The sequence below is a fragment of the Alternaria hordeiaustralica genome (genome assembly GCF_023758085.1).
Source record: "Alternaria hordeiaustralica strain BMP 2776 chromosome Unknown scaffold_3, whole genome shotgun sequence".
In the NCBI taxonomy this organism is placed as follows: domain Eukaryota; kingdom Fungi; phylum Ascomycota; class Dothideomycetes; order Pleosporales; family Pleosporaceae; genus Alternaria; species Alternaria hordeiaustralica.
The window spans coordinates 1,070,274-1,086,227 of record NW_026056775.1 but is presented as its reverse complement, the minus strand read 5'-3'; the positions used below and the strand labels follow the sequence as shown (position 1 = coordinate 1,086,227).

Sequence of the window (15,954 nt, the reverse complement as noted above, 5' to 3'; positions counted from 1 at the left end):
CACTTCGACCTCTAAACTTTTGAAGCGAATGTAGATATGTCGAAATTACTACACCACATTCTTAATATCGCTGGAACAACTGCTGGTCATATCACGCTCAACCCTCTAGTCACGGCCGCTCTACTCTGGGTATTGACGAAAGGACCTACACAACTTCGCAGCCAACTTACAACTCGGATCCGCGCACTTCGGGACCCGTTTCGCTATGCACAGCTCGTGAAGGTTTTGAAGTGGTGCCTGATAGCTGGAACAGCAAGAGTCGTCAACAAGCAGCTTAACCATGTTGCCCTGAACGCAGGCAGATTGCGAAGTGAAAAGGCGAGATGGAACTGGAGCCGGGAGGTCGCAGTCATCACAGGAGGCTGCAGTGGTATTGGAGAGCTGGTAGTGAAGAGGCTGATCAACAAGGGAATCAGAGTGGCAGTGCTAGACATTCAGCAATTGCCTCCAAGTTTGCAAGGATGTAAGACACATGAATACTCACTACGCTGAGCTGCCTGGTACTAACGAAGACGACAGACGCCGGCCTCAAGTTCTTCAAGTGTGACATCACCGACTCCTCTGAAGTCTACTCAGTCGCCGAGAAGGTCAAAGAAACGATGGGGGCACCTACCATCCTCATCAATAATGCAGGGCTTCTGGCATCCCACACCATCCTCACTACGTCCGACGCGTACCTCCGAAAGATCTTCGATGTAAACGTCCTCAGCAACTGGTACACCACCAAAGCTTTCCTGCCAGACATGCTCCGACACAACAAGGGCCATATCGTGACGATCGCAAGCACGGCAAGCTTCATCGGTGTCGCTGGCCTGGCAGATTATACAGCGACGAAGGCGGCTATTCTAAGCTTCCACGAAAGTATGTTCCTTGTCCCATCTCTTAGCTGCAGTATGCTGACCCAAGTTAGCGCTCACCCAGGAACTCAAGCACCACTACAACAGCCCAAACGTTCTCACGACTTCCATACACCCTAATTGGGTCCGTACACCTTTGATAGAACCTGTGGAGCAGGAACTCAAGAGGCGAGGTTCTCCCATTCTTGAGCCGACTGCTGTTGCCGATGCAATTGTCGGACAAATCATGAGCTGCAGCGGTGGCCAAATCATCTTACCAAGCGCTGCGGGCAAGGTCAGCATGCTGAGGGGATTGCCGAATTGGGTACAGGAGAGTATCAGAAGCGGCGTGAGCAAGACGATCTACAATACCGTGAAATAAGTTTAATGGAATCCTGTGTGTGAGAATTCGCAACTTTAGCGTGTTGTGCTAGGAAGTACCACACCCATCACACACTGCATGCGGCCCCCGGGAAGAAATGTGCTGGCCTCGGCGGCACTCATGCAGCGAAACGCTTTGTGTGGTGGTACGAACATGACTTGCCGGTGCGAACCAACCCTTTACAGTAGGTTTGGGGGAAAAGCGTAGAAAACTGCATGCACTGTGCCGTGCCCTACGCATAAGGTGTGTGTGGGCTTTGCCGTGGTGCAGGTGTGCCGGTGCCATTCACATCGCTAGCGTATCGGTGAGTCGCGTCGGAACCGCCGAGGAACGCGTCGCGTCTCACTCAATCGACTACTTTACTACAACGACACACAACATCGCCCACACGACCTCAGCCGCTAAAACAGACGACGGAAAACATGGCAGAACCACAAGAAGATGTTCAGATGCATACCCAAGACATTGAGCTGGAGACACCACCTTCAGATGTCTTCATGGCACCTTCAATATCCAAATCAGGCATTCTTGGCGGGAAGTCATATTCGCACTTCTCGCCCATACCCAAGCAAATCGCAGATGACATGTCTGGAGAAGTCGTGCTAGGTGTCGATGAGGCTGGACGAGGTCCAGTCTTAGGTACTAGGCTCCTGTGAAAGTCTTCTTCATCACTAACGCATACAGGCCCGATGGTGTACGCCCTCTTTTACCTACCGATTGAACTCCACCATTCCCTTCTCGCCGAAACGCACCACTTTGACGATTCAAAAGTCTTGACTCCCGAAGTCCGCTCGAACCTGATGCGCAAACTGTGCACCCAGGGCTCAGATCTCTACGAAGCTGGTGGATGGGCAACACGCGTAATGTCTGCACAAGATATCTCAGCGCACATGCTGTCCCCAAATGTATACAACCTCAATGCGCAGGCCATGGATGCGACAATCGACCTGATCAAGGGAGTGCTGGCACAAGGCGTCAACGTCAAGGAGATCTACATCGACACAATTGGCAGACCAGAAATCTATCAGAAGAAACTAGAGAGGATCTGGCCCACGGTACGAATCACAGTCGCGAAGAAGGCTGACAGCCTATACCCCGTCGTCAGTGCAGCATCAGTATGCGCCAAAGTCACCCGTGACGCGGCCCTAGATGTTTGCTACGAGCCCTACCAGAAGCGCAACACAGCCGCGAACGAAGATGCCGAAGTCAAGGTGGCTTGGGGCTCTGGGTACCCATCAGACGCGCGGACAACGACCTGGCTGAAGCAGAACATGGACCCTTTCTTTGGCTGGGGTAGCGAGACGCGCTTTTCGTGGGGAACTGCGAAAGAGCTACTGGAAGGGAAAAAAGCGGATGTCGCTATTGACTGGCCTGCTGAAGATGACGGCAACGACATGCGTATGACAGACTTCTTCAGCGGCAAGAATGAAGGCGGCGGCGACGAACTGGTCGACTGGTTTGGGAAGCGTGTCACCCAGGAGATGGACGTATTTTGAACGCTTCATTCATAGAGACTGACACCACGAGAACCGCTGAGAGAACAAAACATGCAGGGCACAATGATCGGGCGCATTTATCGGTCCGTTCCAGACCCGCACAGGGCGTCAATATTGCAAGCAGGGTCTACCAACCGGTCAGCCCTACAGAAGCAACGTCATGCCCCGACCATGGGTTTGACTCGGTTGACGTACCCGCGCGCGAGTAAATATACCATCCAGGCAACACAGGCAACCTTTGAAGGCTTCATCTTCCCCATCAACCGGATAGAAGATATGATAAATCATACTAAAGCCATTTTCACGAAAAAGGTCCGCTTCTCAGTCGAACAAGTTTTTGTTTTTCGGTATTCAAAGTTTGGAGTGCGTGCGTGTCGGTAATTGACTGTACCAACGGTTGTACATACAGTGCACCAACCATGGGCGAAAGCCCGCGCTTCACAACAACAACCGTGCTCCAACCATGTCATTATATAGAAAACTCGAGTCACCGCCTCTGCACCGCCTTTTTGGACTCCCTGTACTTGTCAGCCCCAAACGCATACTTTACACCAGACACTGAAGACGTAAATATCTTTGGCGCAATCACCCGACGCTTTGTCTACCTAATCTTGTCAGGCGTAACCTATCTTTGAAACAGAAAACACTACAGTTCTCAAAATGCACAACGGCGACCTCGTTTATCAGACCCTCTCCCGAGAACTTAGCGGGTCCAGGCCGAATGGACGGAGAGGAGGAATAGCGAAGCGCGGAGAAGGCAGCCCATCCATAACACCTACCCGCCACGAGCAAGACACCGAAGCCTCGTACTTCCAGGGCGCGACGTTCACCAAAGAAGATGAAGAACCCAACCTCGACGCATATCCTCCCTCGCCACCGCTATCGCCCAAAACGACAGTACCACCAAAAGCGCCAACGAGACACCTCGCGGAACGCAAACGTGGCCATGTGCGTCATCGCACATCGTTGAAGCGCAGATCGAGCTGGAATCCAAATCTCAAGCAAGAGTTCCTACGACGGGCTTCGATCGACTCCATCATCGCACCGTTCAAAGATACGATATGGCTTGAATCAGAGCGTCGAGTCACGTCTGTGCGAAGGAGGAGCAGCGCGATGACTACCAGCGCTAGATCAATATCACCTCGTAGTCATGGAGACAGACGCAAGCCGCGGAAGCAGTCGACATTGCTGCACCCATCGTCGCCGGATGTCAAGCCTGTGGTTGATATCACTCCTGTCCATGCTGCCCCCGTGTTCAGAGGGACACATGGGTGGGATGCGTCAGTCGACTTCCCGACTCTCCGACCTACCATGCCAGCGAGAAAAGGCTCATCGCTTTTACATCCATCGCGCCCTTCGATCGACACTGTTGAACATAGGGAGCTGAAGACTGTCTTCTCTTTGCCGCCGAACCGTCTATGGGAAGATGACCGTCGCCGCTGAAGCCCTCGTTCACTGGAGCTTCAGCTTTCTCAACCAGCAGCTGCCATGCTTTTCATGATGTCGTCCCTGTCATGTGAACGTCAGTTGAACGAAGTAGCGGTGGTAATCCGGTCAATGTACCTAGGTACAAAGTCACTACTAGTGCCACACCAACGTTCATCCGGATTAGTGTCCCCCGCATTTATTCAACATTTATGCTTCAGTCGCCACTGCCGTCTATAAGTCGGCTGGTGTTCTGTTCTCAATCCACAAAACTTCCATCGCACTACATCCGCTCCCAACGATAGTGTATCACCAAAGGGCGAGACCATGACACCGCGAAACACAAACTTACCTTCGCGCCGCGACTTTCTCAGGGACAACCTCGTCGTCCACGACAATTGCGCTATCTGTACAGAGCCATTTGATACGGAACATCAAGCAGCATCCATCAAGACAACAAACTGCCAACACACATTTGGAATAGAATGCCTCACCCAATGGATAGAATCCGACCAGGACAACCACAACACCTGTCCCATCTGCAGAGAACAACTATTCTCTAAAATCAACAAGCCCGAATTTGTCGAAGGAGCACGAGACATAGTCGGCCCACATTACACAATGGCCCACCAGATCCAGACCTGGAGACCGGCCAAGACATTCGTCAAGAACATGTGGCGTGCCATGTACAGGCTCTACGAACGAGATCAGGTCATTTACGACTCTGACATTGAAGAGCATATCAACGCTAGGATGGTTCCTGGTTTCTATATATTCAGTGACCATTGGCCTGGAATCAGGGAAGAAGCTCGGAGGATGGTGCGAGAACACTATAGGAATGGAAGCTATGTTCCGCTCATAGGAATGCAGCTTAGGTTTTACTTGTACAACGTCGAGAGCGTGTTGGAATGGCAGATTGAAGACGAAGAATCGGAACATGAGGTGTCAGGTGATGAACCATCAGATGACGAGGCGTCACATGTTGAAGATGACGACGATGATATGTCGATGGCGGATTCAACGGAGTAAAAAGTCTAGGAAGCTTTCAGTCAGCTCTATCACCTGCTTTGCGCGCTCTGTACTAAAGCCGAGTACTCTTTCTTATTTGCGAGTCGAAGACGCCCGATGACTGTAGTCGTACATGCGGCATCACCATCTCCATTCTTTTCTGTATCAAAGCCTCACGATAGTGCACCGTACGGTTCCCGCCGCTTCTTAGCAATTTGGCGCTGCGCAAAGCCATCTGCGTACTCTTACCGCATTGGGCCAATTTCACACTCACCACAAAATCACTGCCGCGCCTTCACCGCTGATGATACCATGAGTGCCAAGACTTGCGGGATACAAACAACGCCTGCCTTTTGCCAACCTGACTACTTACACCTTCCGAATCCGCCAGCACCAAGACCATGGGCACGCCATTGAAGGATCGCGAGACCTTCCTCAGTCAGGGAATCGACGGGGATGTAAGTTGCGGTCTATGCGAGGGCAGAATCACACGTAAATACAGAGACTGACCCAATTCCTGCTTCCGATCGCTGACATTGTTTTTCTAGTACAAGATCAAGCCAGCCGTATACACACCGAATTGCATAGTTGTCACGGAGTATATTGCAGTTTCTGTCTAGCTGAACACTTGGAAGACAACAACACCTGTCCAATTCATCAAGATGTCGTCCTTTTCCACATGGCCCCCAAACCCGTCTTTGTATCAGGCGAGCGCAAAGCTATCGACACCCTTGATCAGATCCATGACGAGCATGCGGCTGCGGACTTCGTCTTCAACCTGATGTTCGCAACCAAAGCGTTATACGAGAACGAGTCAATATTCGAGTCCGACATTGATGAGAAGATAAACGAAGCCTTATCGCTCAGCGCTAAGAACAACAATTACAAGCATGGATTGCTCATAAAGGCAGCTCATTGGGCTGGTGTCTCTGCAGTCGCGAAAGAGATGGTCGAAATGCACTACAAAACTGAAGGCAAAGCTGAGTTGGTCGAATTAGCAAAGTCCTCGGATTGGCTGGCGAAGATGGCGAAGGCAGTGGGACTGAGAAAGTGGGATCGCTAGACTGCTCGTGTACCTTTGGTGTTATTCGACGCTGGAAACACGAATGGGGAGGACTTAACGATACGGGGAAGAGGAGCTGACCATGCGATCGGGTTACTGCTCATCATCCATCGAGGGGATACAGAAGGCACCCTGTATGGTGGAGCTATCATCTGTGGCTTTCAAGCCTATGTAGACGACAGATACGACAAATTCTAGTCTCACACCATCTGTCAAATTCGACTGTGATCAAAGGGTATCATTGTATTACCGATGCGATCTACAATTGATGCTTGCCAGCCCTAACTCGGTAGCCCTGCCCCAAAACGAGCGCGCCACACTGAAGAACGCGTCTAAAAAATACATGATTCAGCGTACCGCCAGCTGTGCGAATATGAGGGCTATGATACCTCCAAGTAGACTTAAAGCCAATACATAGGCTTCTACGAACACTCGAGTACTGGCATTGGTTTTTTTTGATAATGATATTTCTAAGAGTAAGACCTCACCGCACGAGACAACGAGCTCCCAACAACCCAAACTTTTATTGCCATTGTCATTGGCGTGCTAAATATCCGCATCAATCACCCAAATCCAACAGTCTCTTCTCAAGCATCTCGCAAGTCATCTCTCCCAAGCGCCCGTCTTACTTGCGCCTCGAATTCGCCTCAAACACCTTCCACTCTTCGACCGACTCCAGTAGTCTCTCTTTGCTCCAACCTCTTTCCAATCCCAACTTGTATGCGGCGCATGCGCTTTGGTAGATGTTGAGATCGTCGATCTTCAGGAGCTCACTGGATGCCGAGCGCTTGACTTCCTGCTTCAACTGGTAGTTGGCAGTTGCCATGGGGAGCTGCATGGCGGTTGACATCGCCTCGGCAATGCTTTCCCCGATGCCTTTCGCATGGCCGATATTCCCATCGGTTGGAGTTCTCGATGATATGAGCTCGCCGTCATCTTTGGCTTTGTTGCTGACTGTTCGCAGTGGGTTTGTGAAGCCCAGGTCCTGCAGCGCCTGCTATAGTCAGTGGAATATCGGGGGCCTGCAGTTGATCGTCACTTACTTGGTCTGTCTGCTTCGGTGTTGCTGGATGGCGCGATGGCAGGTTGTTGTTCGGGTTCATAATGATTCAACGCAGTTCTTGGGCGACTGTCTTGTGGTTTTGGTAGCGATTCAAGCGGGTGGTCTTATGCAGATTTAATGTTAAAGGCACAGAAAAGGCAAAGTGTTGGAGCGCACTTACTGAGGATATTTGAGACTTCCCGACTACTCACCGAGTGATTGCAGGAGCGGTGTACCCACGCTCTCTTACCTTATTCACCAACCGCTTTGTAAACATCTTGGGCTAGGAATAGTAGATATTCCATCCACTCTGATCAACGGCGACGTTTCGAGGTCGTCTGCAACTGCAGTGGTGACACTCATCGTCGCAGGGGCGGTGATGTTGTGCGCAGTGAGGTTTAAGATAGTGACTTCGCAAAGAATGGCTGGTGCGTTTTGTAGAAGTACAAGGCAATGTATAGAGATGCTTTGAATGATTTGGCAGGAATCATGGTAAGAAATGGCCGGATGTCCTTCGTAGCTCAAAAGTTCGTGAAGAGGTGTGCGCAGTCGCAGAGCCGACATCTAAGACAGTCAAAGATAACTTATTTGTAGCACACTCACTGTGCAACAAGGTAATATACTTGAGAATGAGTTCTGAGTTATGCGCGGATGTCGTGTTGTTGTCTTGTAGGCATGTGGTGATGGTGTTCCGCCAAACCTCAAAAAGTTCCCCATCATCCACCTCCACCCACACCTCTCCCACCACCACCACAACACCGCGACGACGTCTAGAACGCCAAAAAGAATGCATCGGCCGGGAATCGAACCCGGGGCTAGCCGAAACTGTCCTGTGAAGGATGGCAACGGCTAATTTTACCACTAAACCACCGATGCGAAAAGATGGATGCTAAGACAGCTGGAGCTGTGAATGTGACCTAACCAGGGGTCGCAGCGGGGGTGTCAGCTTTGCGATTCGAATAGGAGGCTTCTGAGAGCTACTTACAACCTGGAATCTCTTGATATCGAACGGAGTCGTAGTCAAGCGCCTTGCCATTGGGCCATTAGGCCAGTTGTTGCTTAGTAATGATGGAAAGCTGTCGTTTGTGATCGTATATAATGACAGTCAATGAAGGATAGCGAGGATTGAAGTTTGTCGGTATGCAAGAGGTGGTTTGGTGGGGCACTGTTGCGGCAAACTTTTCTCTAGTGAGGGGATTCGATGGTGGGGCATCTCGACCGACCCTGTCAGGAACACCATTTTCATTACCTGAGCATTTGCAACTGTCTCTACCTACGTGGTTTAGTTAGCATCTACAGATCTGGCAAGATACTTTGGATGCCTTTACTGTTCCTCGATGAACCCCGTGTTGATCCAATTGTTAGAGCTGGTACCTACGACTACGCCGGAATCAACCGAGCTTCAGACTCTGATTCAGCAAGGCGAAGTATCTTTGACGTGGGCCATGAATGATTTCAAAACACTCCCATGGTATGGTAACCATTCTGTTTAGTCCCATGAACAAAGTCTGGGCATTTCTTTGCCCTCTCGTCGGCATGCAATCGGATAAGAGGTTTATCGTGACGAACTTAATGCGGAGGTAGCGAGGTGTTGTAGTATTCATTTCTGCTCCATGTCTGCAGCTCTTCCGGGCTTCTCACCATTCTTCAAGAACATCGGCGTTTACGACGCTTCATCCATACTTTTGAGGAAATGCGTGAAGCGGCGCGTCGAAACCCATACTCTTACCGGCATTTCACGTCCCCAAAGTAAATCTGTCCAACCTTTCAGACACCGGGCGAGCGAGATGCGGCCGTGCTATTTCCATAAGGCGGGGAGAGCGACTAGTTGAATCCTATCGATGGCACCGGGCACTATTCGAATCAAGCTGCCCGCGTCGTGCAGCTCGCACTGGCTTTCGATAGCAGGAGCGCGCTTAGGTCTCTGCGGAAGGCATGTGCACTCAGTGCTTTTCGCTGCCGTAAGGCACCTAACAGGCTGTCCATTTGGGGCAAGAAGAGCGGTCGTATCCATGTTGTGGTATCTGAATATCCAACAGCTCCAAGGGCTTGGTATGTAGTGGAATTGAGCTTCTCAGTCGCGCGCGTTACCCGGCGAGGTAGATTTGTATGCGACTCCAGTCACACCGAATCCACAAAATCGACGTCATTAAACCCCATACTCTAGCACTGCCACCACCATGATAACATGTTCAAGCGCTTTCTGTCTCTTATCCGCAGGTCTTCAGGGCAGCTGCGCCAAGCCGGCAGTCATCCGGCGCGGCGTGTTGCTTGCCTTATTCTTCAACAACGGATCTCTGCCTGTTCGCTTCTAGTGTACGATAAACAATGAACATGGGGTACGGCACAGTAGTCGCTGCCAGGTACACTGCTTCCAATCAACCTAGTCCTGACCACTTTAGGCGGGCAACTATGGCTCTTATGCAGCATAGCCAACTACTCCGGAGTATATCATGGCTAACATGTCCTCTACGTAGTATGGTCACGTTGCTTACTTTGATACGTTCCTTTCCGCAGCTACGACCTCTAGCCAAATACGATGGCTACTGCAAATTTCCTACCCGCCTATTTACTCATAGCAATCACTCTCTTACAGTCCTGTTTCGCCCAGCTCAACGATAACACACCATGGTGTCCTATTACAACGCCTACGTACAACTCCTCTGGTCAGACCGGGTTTCAGATGACATCCAAGGAAGACTGGTATATATCGCTCGCCGTGAACGACCGCCGGGAGTCCAGTTACAGTTCGACTACTGCTTATATCAGCCATCCAGAGTTGACAAGCGTAACTATGGGTTGCTTCCATCGGTTCAAAGCCATCAATGCTTCAGCGACGGGACCAGGCGAGAACGGTTGCGAAGGTGTGCTGAGTGCTGAGTGCATGGATGTATTGCGGGAAATATCTTTTCCATCTGTGACTTCTGGGGTCTCCATGGACGACATGGAATGTGAGGACATCGACAGCGATCGGATTAGAGATGCTTGTCCCAGCGAAATACTGGCCCCGTTGATTGTGAAGAGTGAGTGTTTGCATCTTTCCTTGTGATAGCACTGGTTGCTAATGAAACAACGCAGCCCCAGTTCTCGGCTTCTCGAACGAGACATGTGATGATAGACCGCCACCAGGAGAACGTGTGCCTGAGCGATACCACACAAGGCTCATGGATACTTATTCGATTAAATACGATCAACGGGACCGTGAAGCGGGCAGCTTCGAATCGTATGACGTTTCCGTCAAGCGGCCTGTACCATCCGTGTTCGCGGCTTACCTTGCCAACGGCACGACAGAGACACACGTCATATGCGTCACACCCGACCATGTGGCTGAGGGTAGCCGAGAACCAAAAGAAGAAGAGCCATGGGATCTCCTGGAGAGCACCGGTGCGCGCAGGTCTTGGGTGATAGCTGGACAGGTGGCAACGGTAGTCGCAATCGCAGTAGTCGTCGCAGGGTACTGAGATGAAGGGCTGACGTTCAGTAAACTAAGGAACAATGATCAAGTGTGAAGAACAACATTAGCCTTAGCGCGTCAAATACTTCACCGAAGCTTATGCAAACAACCAGTCTATATGATTTTGACCAGACAGCGTGCACATCGCTCCGGCTCTGTACATGCGGCGACTGACTTCCGGCATTCGTGCAACCAGCGTGTTTCTCCACAGTCACACCATCGAGGCCTTTTCGCATCAAAATAGAACCCCCTCAAAGGCTTTTTAGGTGTAGGGCGAAGATCGAGCGCCTGTGCGGTAGATGGGAGTTTGATGCGTCTCTCGAAAGGCTCAGTGATCCTCGTCTGTAACTAGTCGCAGCGCTCGAGGCCCCTCGGAGGGGTTGACGGGACTGTGTGTTGATGGTCTGCGGGACCGGAAGGAGACATTTGGGTCGGGTTGCGGCAGACGCTGTGCTGTGCGCATGCGCCAGTGTAGGAATGATGGATAGCTTCAGGGCGTCAATTGTCTGCGCCAGTTGTTGGGTCGAGTTAGCGTGCCAAGACCGGCTCGTCGAGATTTCCTTCCCCGCCGCCTCCTAAACAGACAAAGCGTAAGCCACCATCCTCGATGCCACTGGAGCGCACCTTCGCTACCATTCTAACCACCTCCAATACCCCCTCAACTCTATGAACCCATCGCATACCAACCCATCAATGCTTTTTCTGGGATCGCGTTTCATCATGTCCACCAGATCTGAAGTGAGATGCTCCGCCGATGCCTAGGTAGCCAGTGAACCACGAGTCTATCCCGTTGAAGACATCGGTGTTGTATGCGCCTCCTCGCGTGGCTCAGTGCGACCTCCGCAGTCCAGCCCGTCTCAGACGTTCCATCGATGGTACCTCGTGCTTGCAAGGTCTCCTGCATCTCGCATATCGTTGTGGCGCTGGAATTCGCAATACCCGTTCGTCAATCTGAAGATCACGAGCAAAAGCAACGCGACGATCCACCACTCGCATGCAGGAGAGAATGCGCCATTCTCCACCCATCCACACGAACCCATCTCTCAAATACATCCTTGGAGGGCATTAGACTTCGAAGTTCGTTTTTTCTGTTTGTTCTTTTGGGGCTGTACTGCAATGCTGCATTGCTACTGCTTCGATTCCAAGCCACAATCTTCACTACTGCTGTTTCGGGCTGCATGGTGTGGAGACAGAGGGCGCATCTACTCTCCCACGATGATGCAATCTCCCATCGGAACGAGATCTCGTCTTCAGAAGACTTATATGTTACCTGTGGTGCTTGGTGCGAACTTGGTAGCGCACGCTGGTATGCGGGAGGGGACGCCCACCGTATTGACCCTGAGGAAGACCCTCCAGAGCCCTGAACTGGCCCCTGGCAAAGAGGGTCAACCTTGAGAAAAGCAGTCGTGTCCTGGAGCCTTCCGAAGCGGTACCTGATAATCCCGTCCCCAGGCGCCCGATAGCATTACTAGAGCGACCGGGCTGTACCATGGGATGCACTAAAAGCCCTGCAGTGGAGGACTAATCCAAAGGCGCAACGGGAAAACAAAACACCCCGCTCGCGTACCTTGCAGACTATGACAACTCGATTGGCTCCCCACTGTGCATGCGCAGCTTTGCTATCTCTATAGCGACGTCGGCGAGGAGCCGTGAACCACGCGCCTGTGTCTGCGGTGGTACCCCGGGCTGAAACGCCATGTCCAATTCGTCGTACAAGACGCTCTCCTCTAAACATCCCGTGCCCCTCTATTCCTCTCGACCACAGTCCTTTCTTCCTGCCATACAGTCGTTTCATCCGTGTACTTCTCATCAGACATTCAATCGTTTCAATCACCTCACCTTCGCCTGGTCGACAACTCTGCATGAATACACGGAGCAAACAGGACACTGCTACCGTCAGCTCACGCAATGGGTGTCGATGCCAGCGCAGTCCCAACAACAGAAACTCCGCTGCCCTGGCTAGTCCACGACAAGGGGCCCCTTCATCTTGCCATTGTCGTTACGCTGGTCTTGACCGCGCTGTTGGTTTACTCGCTCAGAGCCTTCACTCGTGGAAAGCTCCTTCGCTCCTTCGGCATCGATGATGGACTAATGGTTCTGGCCGCTGTAAGTTCAGTGCAGTTTAATTGCATGGCTCATATTCGCTGACATAGAATAGTTATGCACAATAGGGATCTTTATCACGTTCACTGGAGTCGTAGAGCTCGGTCTGGGACAGCAGCAAGACGACTATGTCTTACCCGCCAGCAAGACCGTCCAAATGGGCCCGTGGATGTGGGCGTTGAACTCATTCATCATTTTTGGGCTTGGTCTCGTGAAGCTGTCGGCTGCTTTCACTCTCTTACCTCTTACGAGTGCTAGACGCCAGTCTTATCTACAAATGGGACGCACATTCCTTCTCATCTGCCTCATCCGTAGGTCTAAATCAACCTAGCTTCCAGGAGCAAAAGCTGACAGACCTAGTACTCGTGTTCTGGCACACAATTGAATGGTTCACATCGCTTCTTGCTCAGTGTGTGCCGCTCGTGGCGGCTTGGGATCTCTCGCGCGATAATGCGGCATTATGTATGTCGCAAAGCGAGTCCGAGATTTGGGCCATGGCGAATTACTGTAAGTACAACACTCTTGGCTACAACAAACAGATCTGACCAGTTCGTCTAGCGATCAATACAGCGTCAAACGTGCTAATGGTCGTCTTTGTTTTACCCATCGCCGTCGGCACTCCTTCCAATCTTGGAGCCAAGCTACACATCCTCGCAGTTCTATTATTGGGTCTCTTGTATGTTCTCATAGTTCACAAAGGTGCCGCTAGAGTATTGACCGTTAACACATTCGCAGTGTATGCGCTGTGGCCATTATCAGAACCCGAACGGTCTACACCTCTTGGGGTCACGTCGGCCATCGCAACAACTTCGACTTGAATTTCACTACCTGGGGCATGATCGAATTCCTAGCTGCCATGATAGCCGTCAACCTCAGTACTTTGGTGCCTCTTGGTAGAGCGATCCGCGATCCCCTCGATACACCCCGCAAAGCCCCGCGTGTGGCCGCCATCTCTGGCCCCATCGCCGGCAGCACTGTTCACCTCATTCACGGCGATGTCGACGACCTCGTTCCCAGCTACTCCGAGTCTTACGAATCGGAGATGGACGACTCCTACAACTCGTATAACTCCCGCTATTCTGGCCAAACAGTCATCTACCGCCCTGACACAGCATACTTCCCCTCTCACGGCCATAACAACAACAGCCTAACACGCTTTCACGACGACGAATCTAACCTTGACTTCGACATCGAAGCACCTTCGACGCGATCCAGCCCTCGTAGGGTCACAAAACCAGGACCCTCTTCGCGCTTCTCCGTATCTACAGTCAGCACGCGTAGAGTGAGCGACTGGTCACAGCTCAGTGGCTTCACATACTCCCCGCCCAAAGACTCCGATGCCGAGTTCGAAAAAGCGATGAGCGGAAGAGCGAGGATTAGTGCGGCGGAGCTCGAAGAGATTGTCAAGAGCCTAGGATTGAAGAGGCAAAGCAGCCACGAAATCTGGGACAAAGAGATTGGTCTCTTCGAAGAGAAGAGCGAAGACGGAGGAAGCTCCGTCGCGCCCACGATATATCTGGAAGACGACGAAGACGCCGTTGACAGTGCCGGAGTGCTATGCACATGCCCAGCACCACGGGTCAGGAACGGCGATGCAGGTGAATCTGCACTACAAAGCGAAGCAGACTCGAGCGAGATCACCGTGATCCGCATACGTGGGACAGCTAAATGCAGTCTCCACAAACCCCTACCGCGCATTCGATCCCGCGAATGGCTCGCGCGCGGATAAAACAGCTACAGCAGCTCATATTTTCTTTTTTTAACAGCGGTCTTTCCTTGCGCATAACATTTCGTCGCAAACCGCAGTGCCATATTTCGGCCGGAGTCATATACCATCATTAGAAAGTTTCTTTTCAGAACATCTCATGTATTACTAGCAAGATGAGATGCAAAGATGCATCTCACTTAGCATTACCTACTCAGTAGCTACCAGAGTCCATAGTCGTAATTTCTTTATCTCAATACGAATCAAACTTGAGTTCAAATTATGGATGAGTGCACTTCTACTCAGCCCATCGCTTCTTGACATACTGTGCTTGGTGGCCACCAGGTAGCTCGCTCACCCACGCATCAATCTCCTCTTTGACAACACGCGGAACAGTGCATTTGTTCATCGCGGCAGCATCCTGCGTCTTGAGCGTGGGACAGTTCTGGTAACAAGGCGAGTCAAGAGCGCGTTGAAGTGCGTCGCCTTGCCAGCCAAAGAGGTAATCGCCATGATTGGCGTAGCCCGTGCTGTCAAAATATGTTAGCAACAAACACCATCTGGTACAACGGTCCTTGACTTACCCATCACCAAAACTCCAAACAAACGGCTGACTGCCATCTTCCGGCCAATCAGCCTTGTTGTTGAACTTGCTCGTGTCCCAGATGACTTCGTAGAAAAGCTGGCCCATGCGCACGGGGTGGCTGGCTGGGCAGGGGCCGCCGGATTCGAAGGACCCGTATTCTGGGTAGGACATGTGTGCCATATGGTCTGGAGAGTCAAGATTGACACCATCCCAGCAGCTAAGACTTGTTAGTGGACTGGCATGCTGCATTAGTGAAAGGAGATGGAGCAGGAAGACGTACGTGGGAAAGCGAACAGCAGTCATGATACCCGTCTTACACGACTGGGTGGGGAAGTCGAGAGTCTGCGGGTCACGTGTGTTGATAGTGTCCAAGCAAGTAAATGTTAGCTGGCGGAAGCGTTCTGCTTCGTCTTTAGTGCGCGCGTTGACGTCGCCGATGAACATGCGGAAGCCGGGTTGGAAAGCCTGGACTTTGGAGGTTTGCTGGAAGTTGTAGAGGCCGTCTTGCATGTAATACACTGTCATACCTCCATTTACACCGTTGAAACCCGAGTTGGGGATCTGGGGAACGCGCTTGTATGTACCGTTTCTGGCTTTGAAGTATAGAACGGCTGTCCAGTAGTTCTACAGATCCATTAGCAACGTCGTTCAGTTGATAGGTGGTTGGTTCAACATACGGAGAAGTCCTCGCTGAACTGGCACGACGTGCATGTTGACTCTCCCGGCATGTCCTTCTCTGGATCCATGGTGACATTGAAGGAGTTACCTCCAAGAATTTGGTGTAAATGCGGCGAGGGAGCCTGGCCTGGCGTGACCAGAGGGTCTAGCCTGTCGATGACTAGCTGAGCGCATGG

At 51.6% G+C, this 15,954-nt stretch overlaps 7 protein-coding genes and 2 non-coding genes across 9 annotated transcripts; 5 read left to right on the top strand and 4 right to left on the bottom strand.

Annotated features, from left to right (window-relative positions):
- Positions 1–36: 36 nt before the first annotated feature.
- J4E84_002530 (uncharacterized protein) lies at positions 37–1,218 on the top strand (the record flags this gene model as incomplete). Its single annotated transcript, XM_049385153.1, has 3 exons — positions 37–463; positions 520–861; positions 911–1,218. 3 exons carry the CDS (start codon positions 37–39, stop codon positions 1,216–1,218), a joined length of 1,077 nt encoding a protein of 358 aa, XP_049247176.1.
- A 422-nt stretch (positions 1,219–1,640) lies between these two features.
- J4E84_002529 (uncharacterized protein) lies at positions 1,641–2,714 on the top strand (the record flags this gene model as incomplete). The annotated part of the gene is made up of 2 exons (XM_049385152.1): positions 1,641–1,857; positions 1,903–2,714. The coding sequence occupies 2 exons, from the start codon at positions 1,641–1,643 to the stop codon at positions 2,712–2,714; spliced, it is 1,029 nt and encodes a 342-aa protein (XP_049247175.1).
- A 660-nt stretch (positions 2,715–3,374) lies between these two features.
- J4E84_002528 (uncharacterized protein) lies at positions 3,375–5,168 on the top strand (the record flags this gene model as incomplete). The annotated part of the gene is made up of 2 exons (XM_049385151.1): positions 3,375–3,792; positions 4,624–5,168. The coding sequence occupies 2 exons, from the start codon at positions 3,375–3,377 to the stop codon at positions 5,166–5,168; spliced, it is 963 nt and encodes a 320-aa protein (XP_049247174.1).
- A 291-nt stretch (positions 5,169–5,459) lies between these two features.
- Positions 5,460–6,210, top strand: J4E84_002527 (uncharacterized protein; the record flags this gene model as incomplete). Its single annotated transcript, XM_049385150.1, has 2 exons — positions 5,460–5,463; positions 5,810–6,210. 2 exons carry the CDS (start codon positions 5,460–5,462, stop codon positions 6,208–6,210), a joined length of 405 nt encoding a protein of 134 aa, XP_049247173.1.
- A 625-nt stretch (positions 6,211–6,835) lies between these two features.
- J4E84_002526 (uncharacterized protein) lies at positions 6,836–7,313 on the bottom strand (the record flags this gene model as incomplete). The annotated part of the gene is made up of 2 exons (XM_049385149.1): positions 6,836–7,204; positions 7,254–7,313. The coding sequence occupies 2 exons, from the start codon at positions 7,311–7,313 to the stop codon at positions 6,836–6,838; spliced, it is 429 nt and encodes a 142-aa protein (XP_049247172.1).
- A 727-nt stretch (positions 7,314–8,040) lies between these two features.
- On the bottom strand, positions 8,041–8,128 carry J4E84_002525. Its single transcript has one exon. It is a non-coding gene; the product is annotated as a tRNA-Gly (tRNA).
- A 37-nt stretch (positions 8,129–8,165) lies between these two features.
- On the bottom strand, positions 8,166–8,302 carry J4E84_002524. The gene has a single exon. It is a non-coding gene; the product is annotated as a tRNA-Arg (tRNA).
- A 4,664-nt stretch (positions 8,303–12,966) lies between these two features.
- Positions 12,967–14,538, top strand: J4E84_002523 (uncharacterized protein; the record flags this gene model as incomplete). Its single annotated transcript, XM_049385148.1, has 2 exons — positions 12,967–12,974; positions 13,545–14,538. 2 exons carry the CDS (start codon positions 12,967–12,969, stop codon positions 14,536–14,538), a joined length of 1,002 nt encoding a protein of 333 aa, XP_049247171.1.
- Positions 14,539–14,812: 274 nt separating this feature from the next.
- Positions 14,813–15,846, bottom strand: J4E84_002522 (uncharacterized protein; the record flags this gene model as incomplete). The annotated part of the gene is made up of 4 exons (XM_049385147.1): positions 14,813–15,044; positions 15,099–15,317; positions 15,381–15,724; positions 15,778–15,846. 4 exons carry the CDS (start codon positions 15,844–15,846, stop codon positions 14,813–14,815), a joined length of 864 nt encoding a protein of 287 aa, XP_049247170.1.
- Positions 15,847–15,954: the final 108 nt, after the last annotated feature.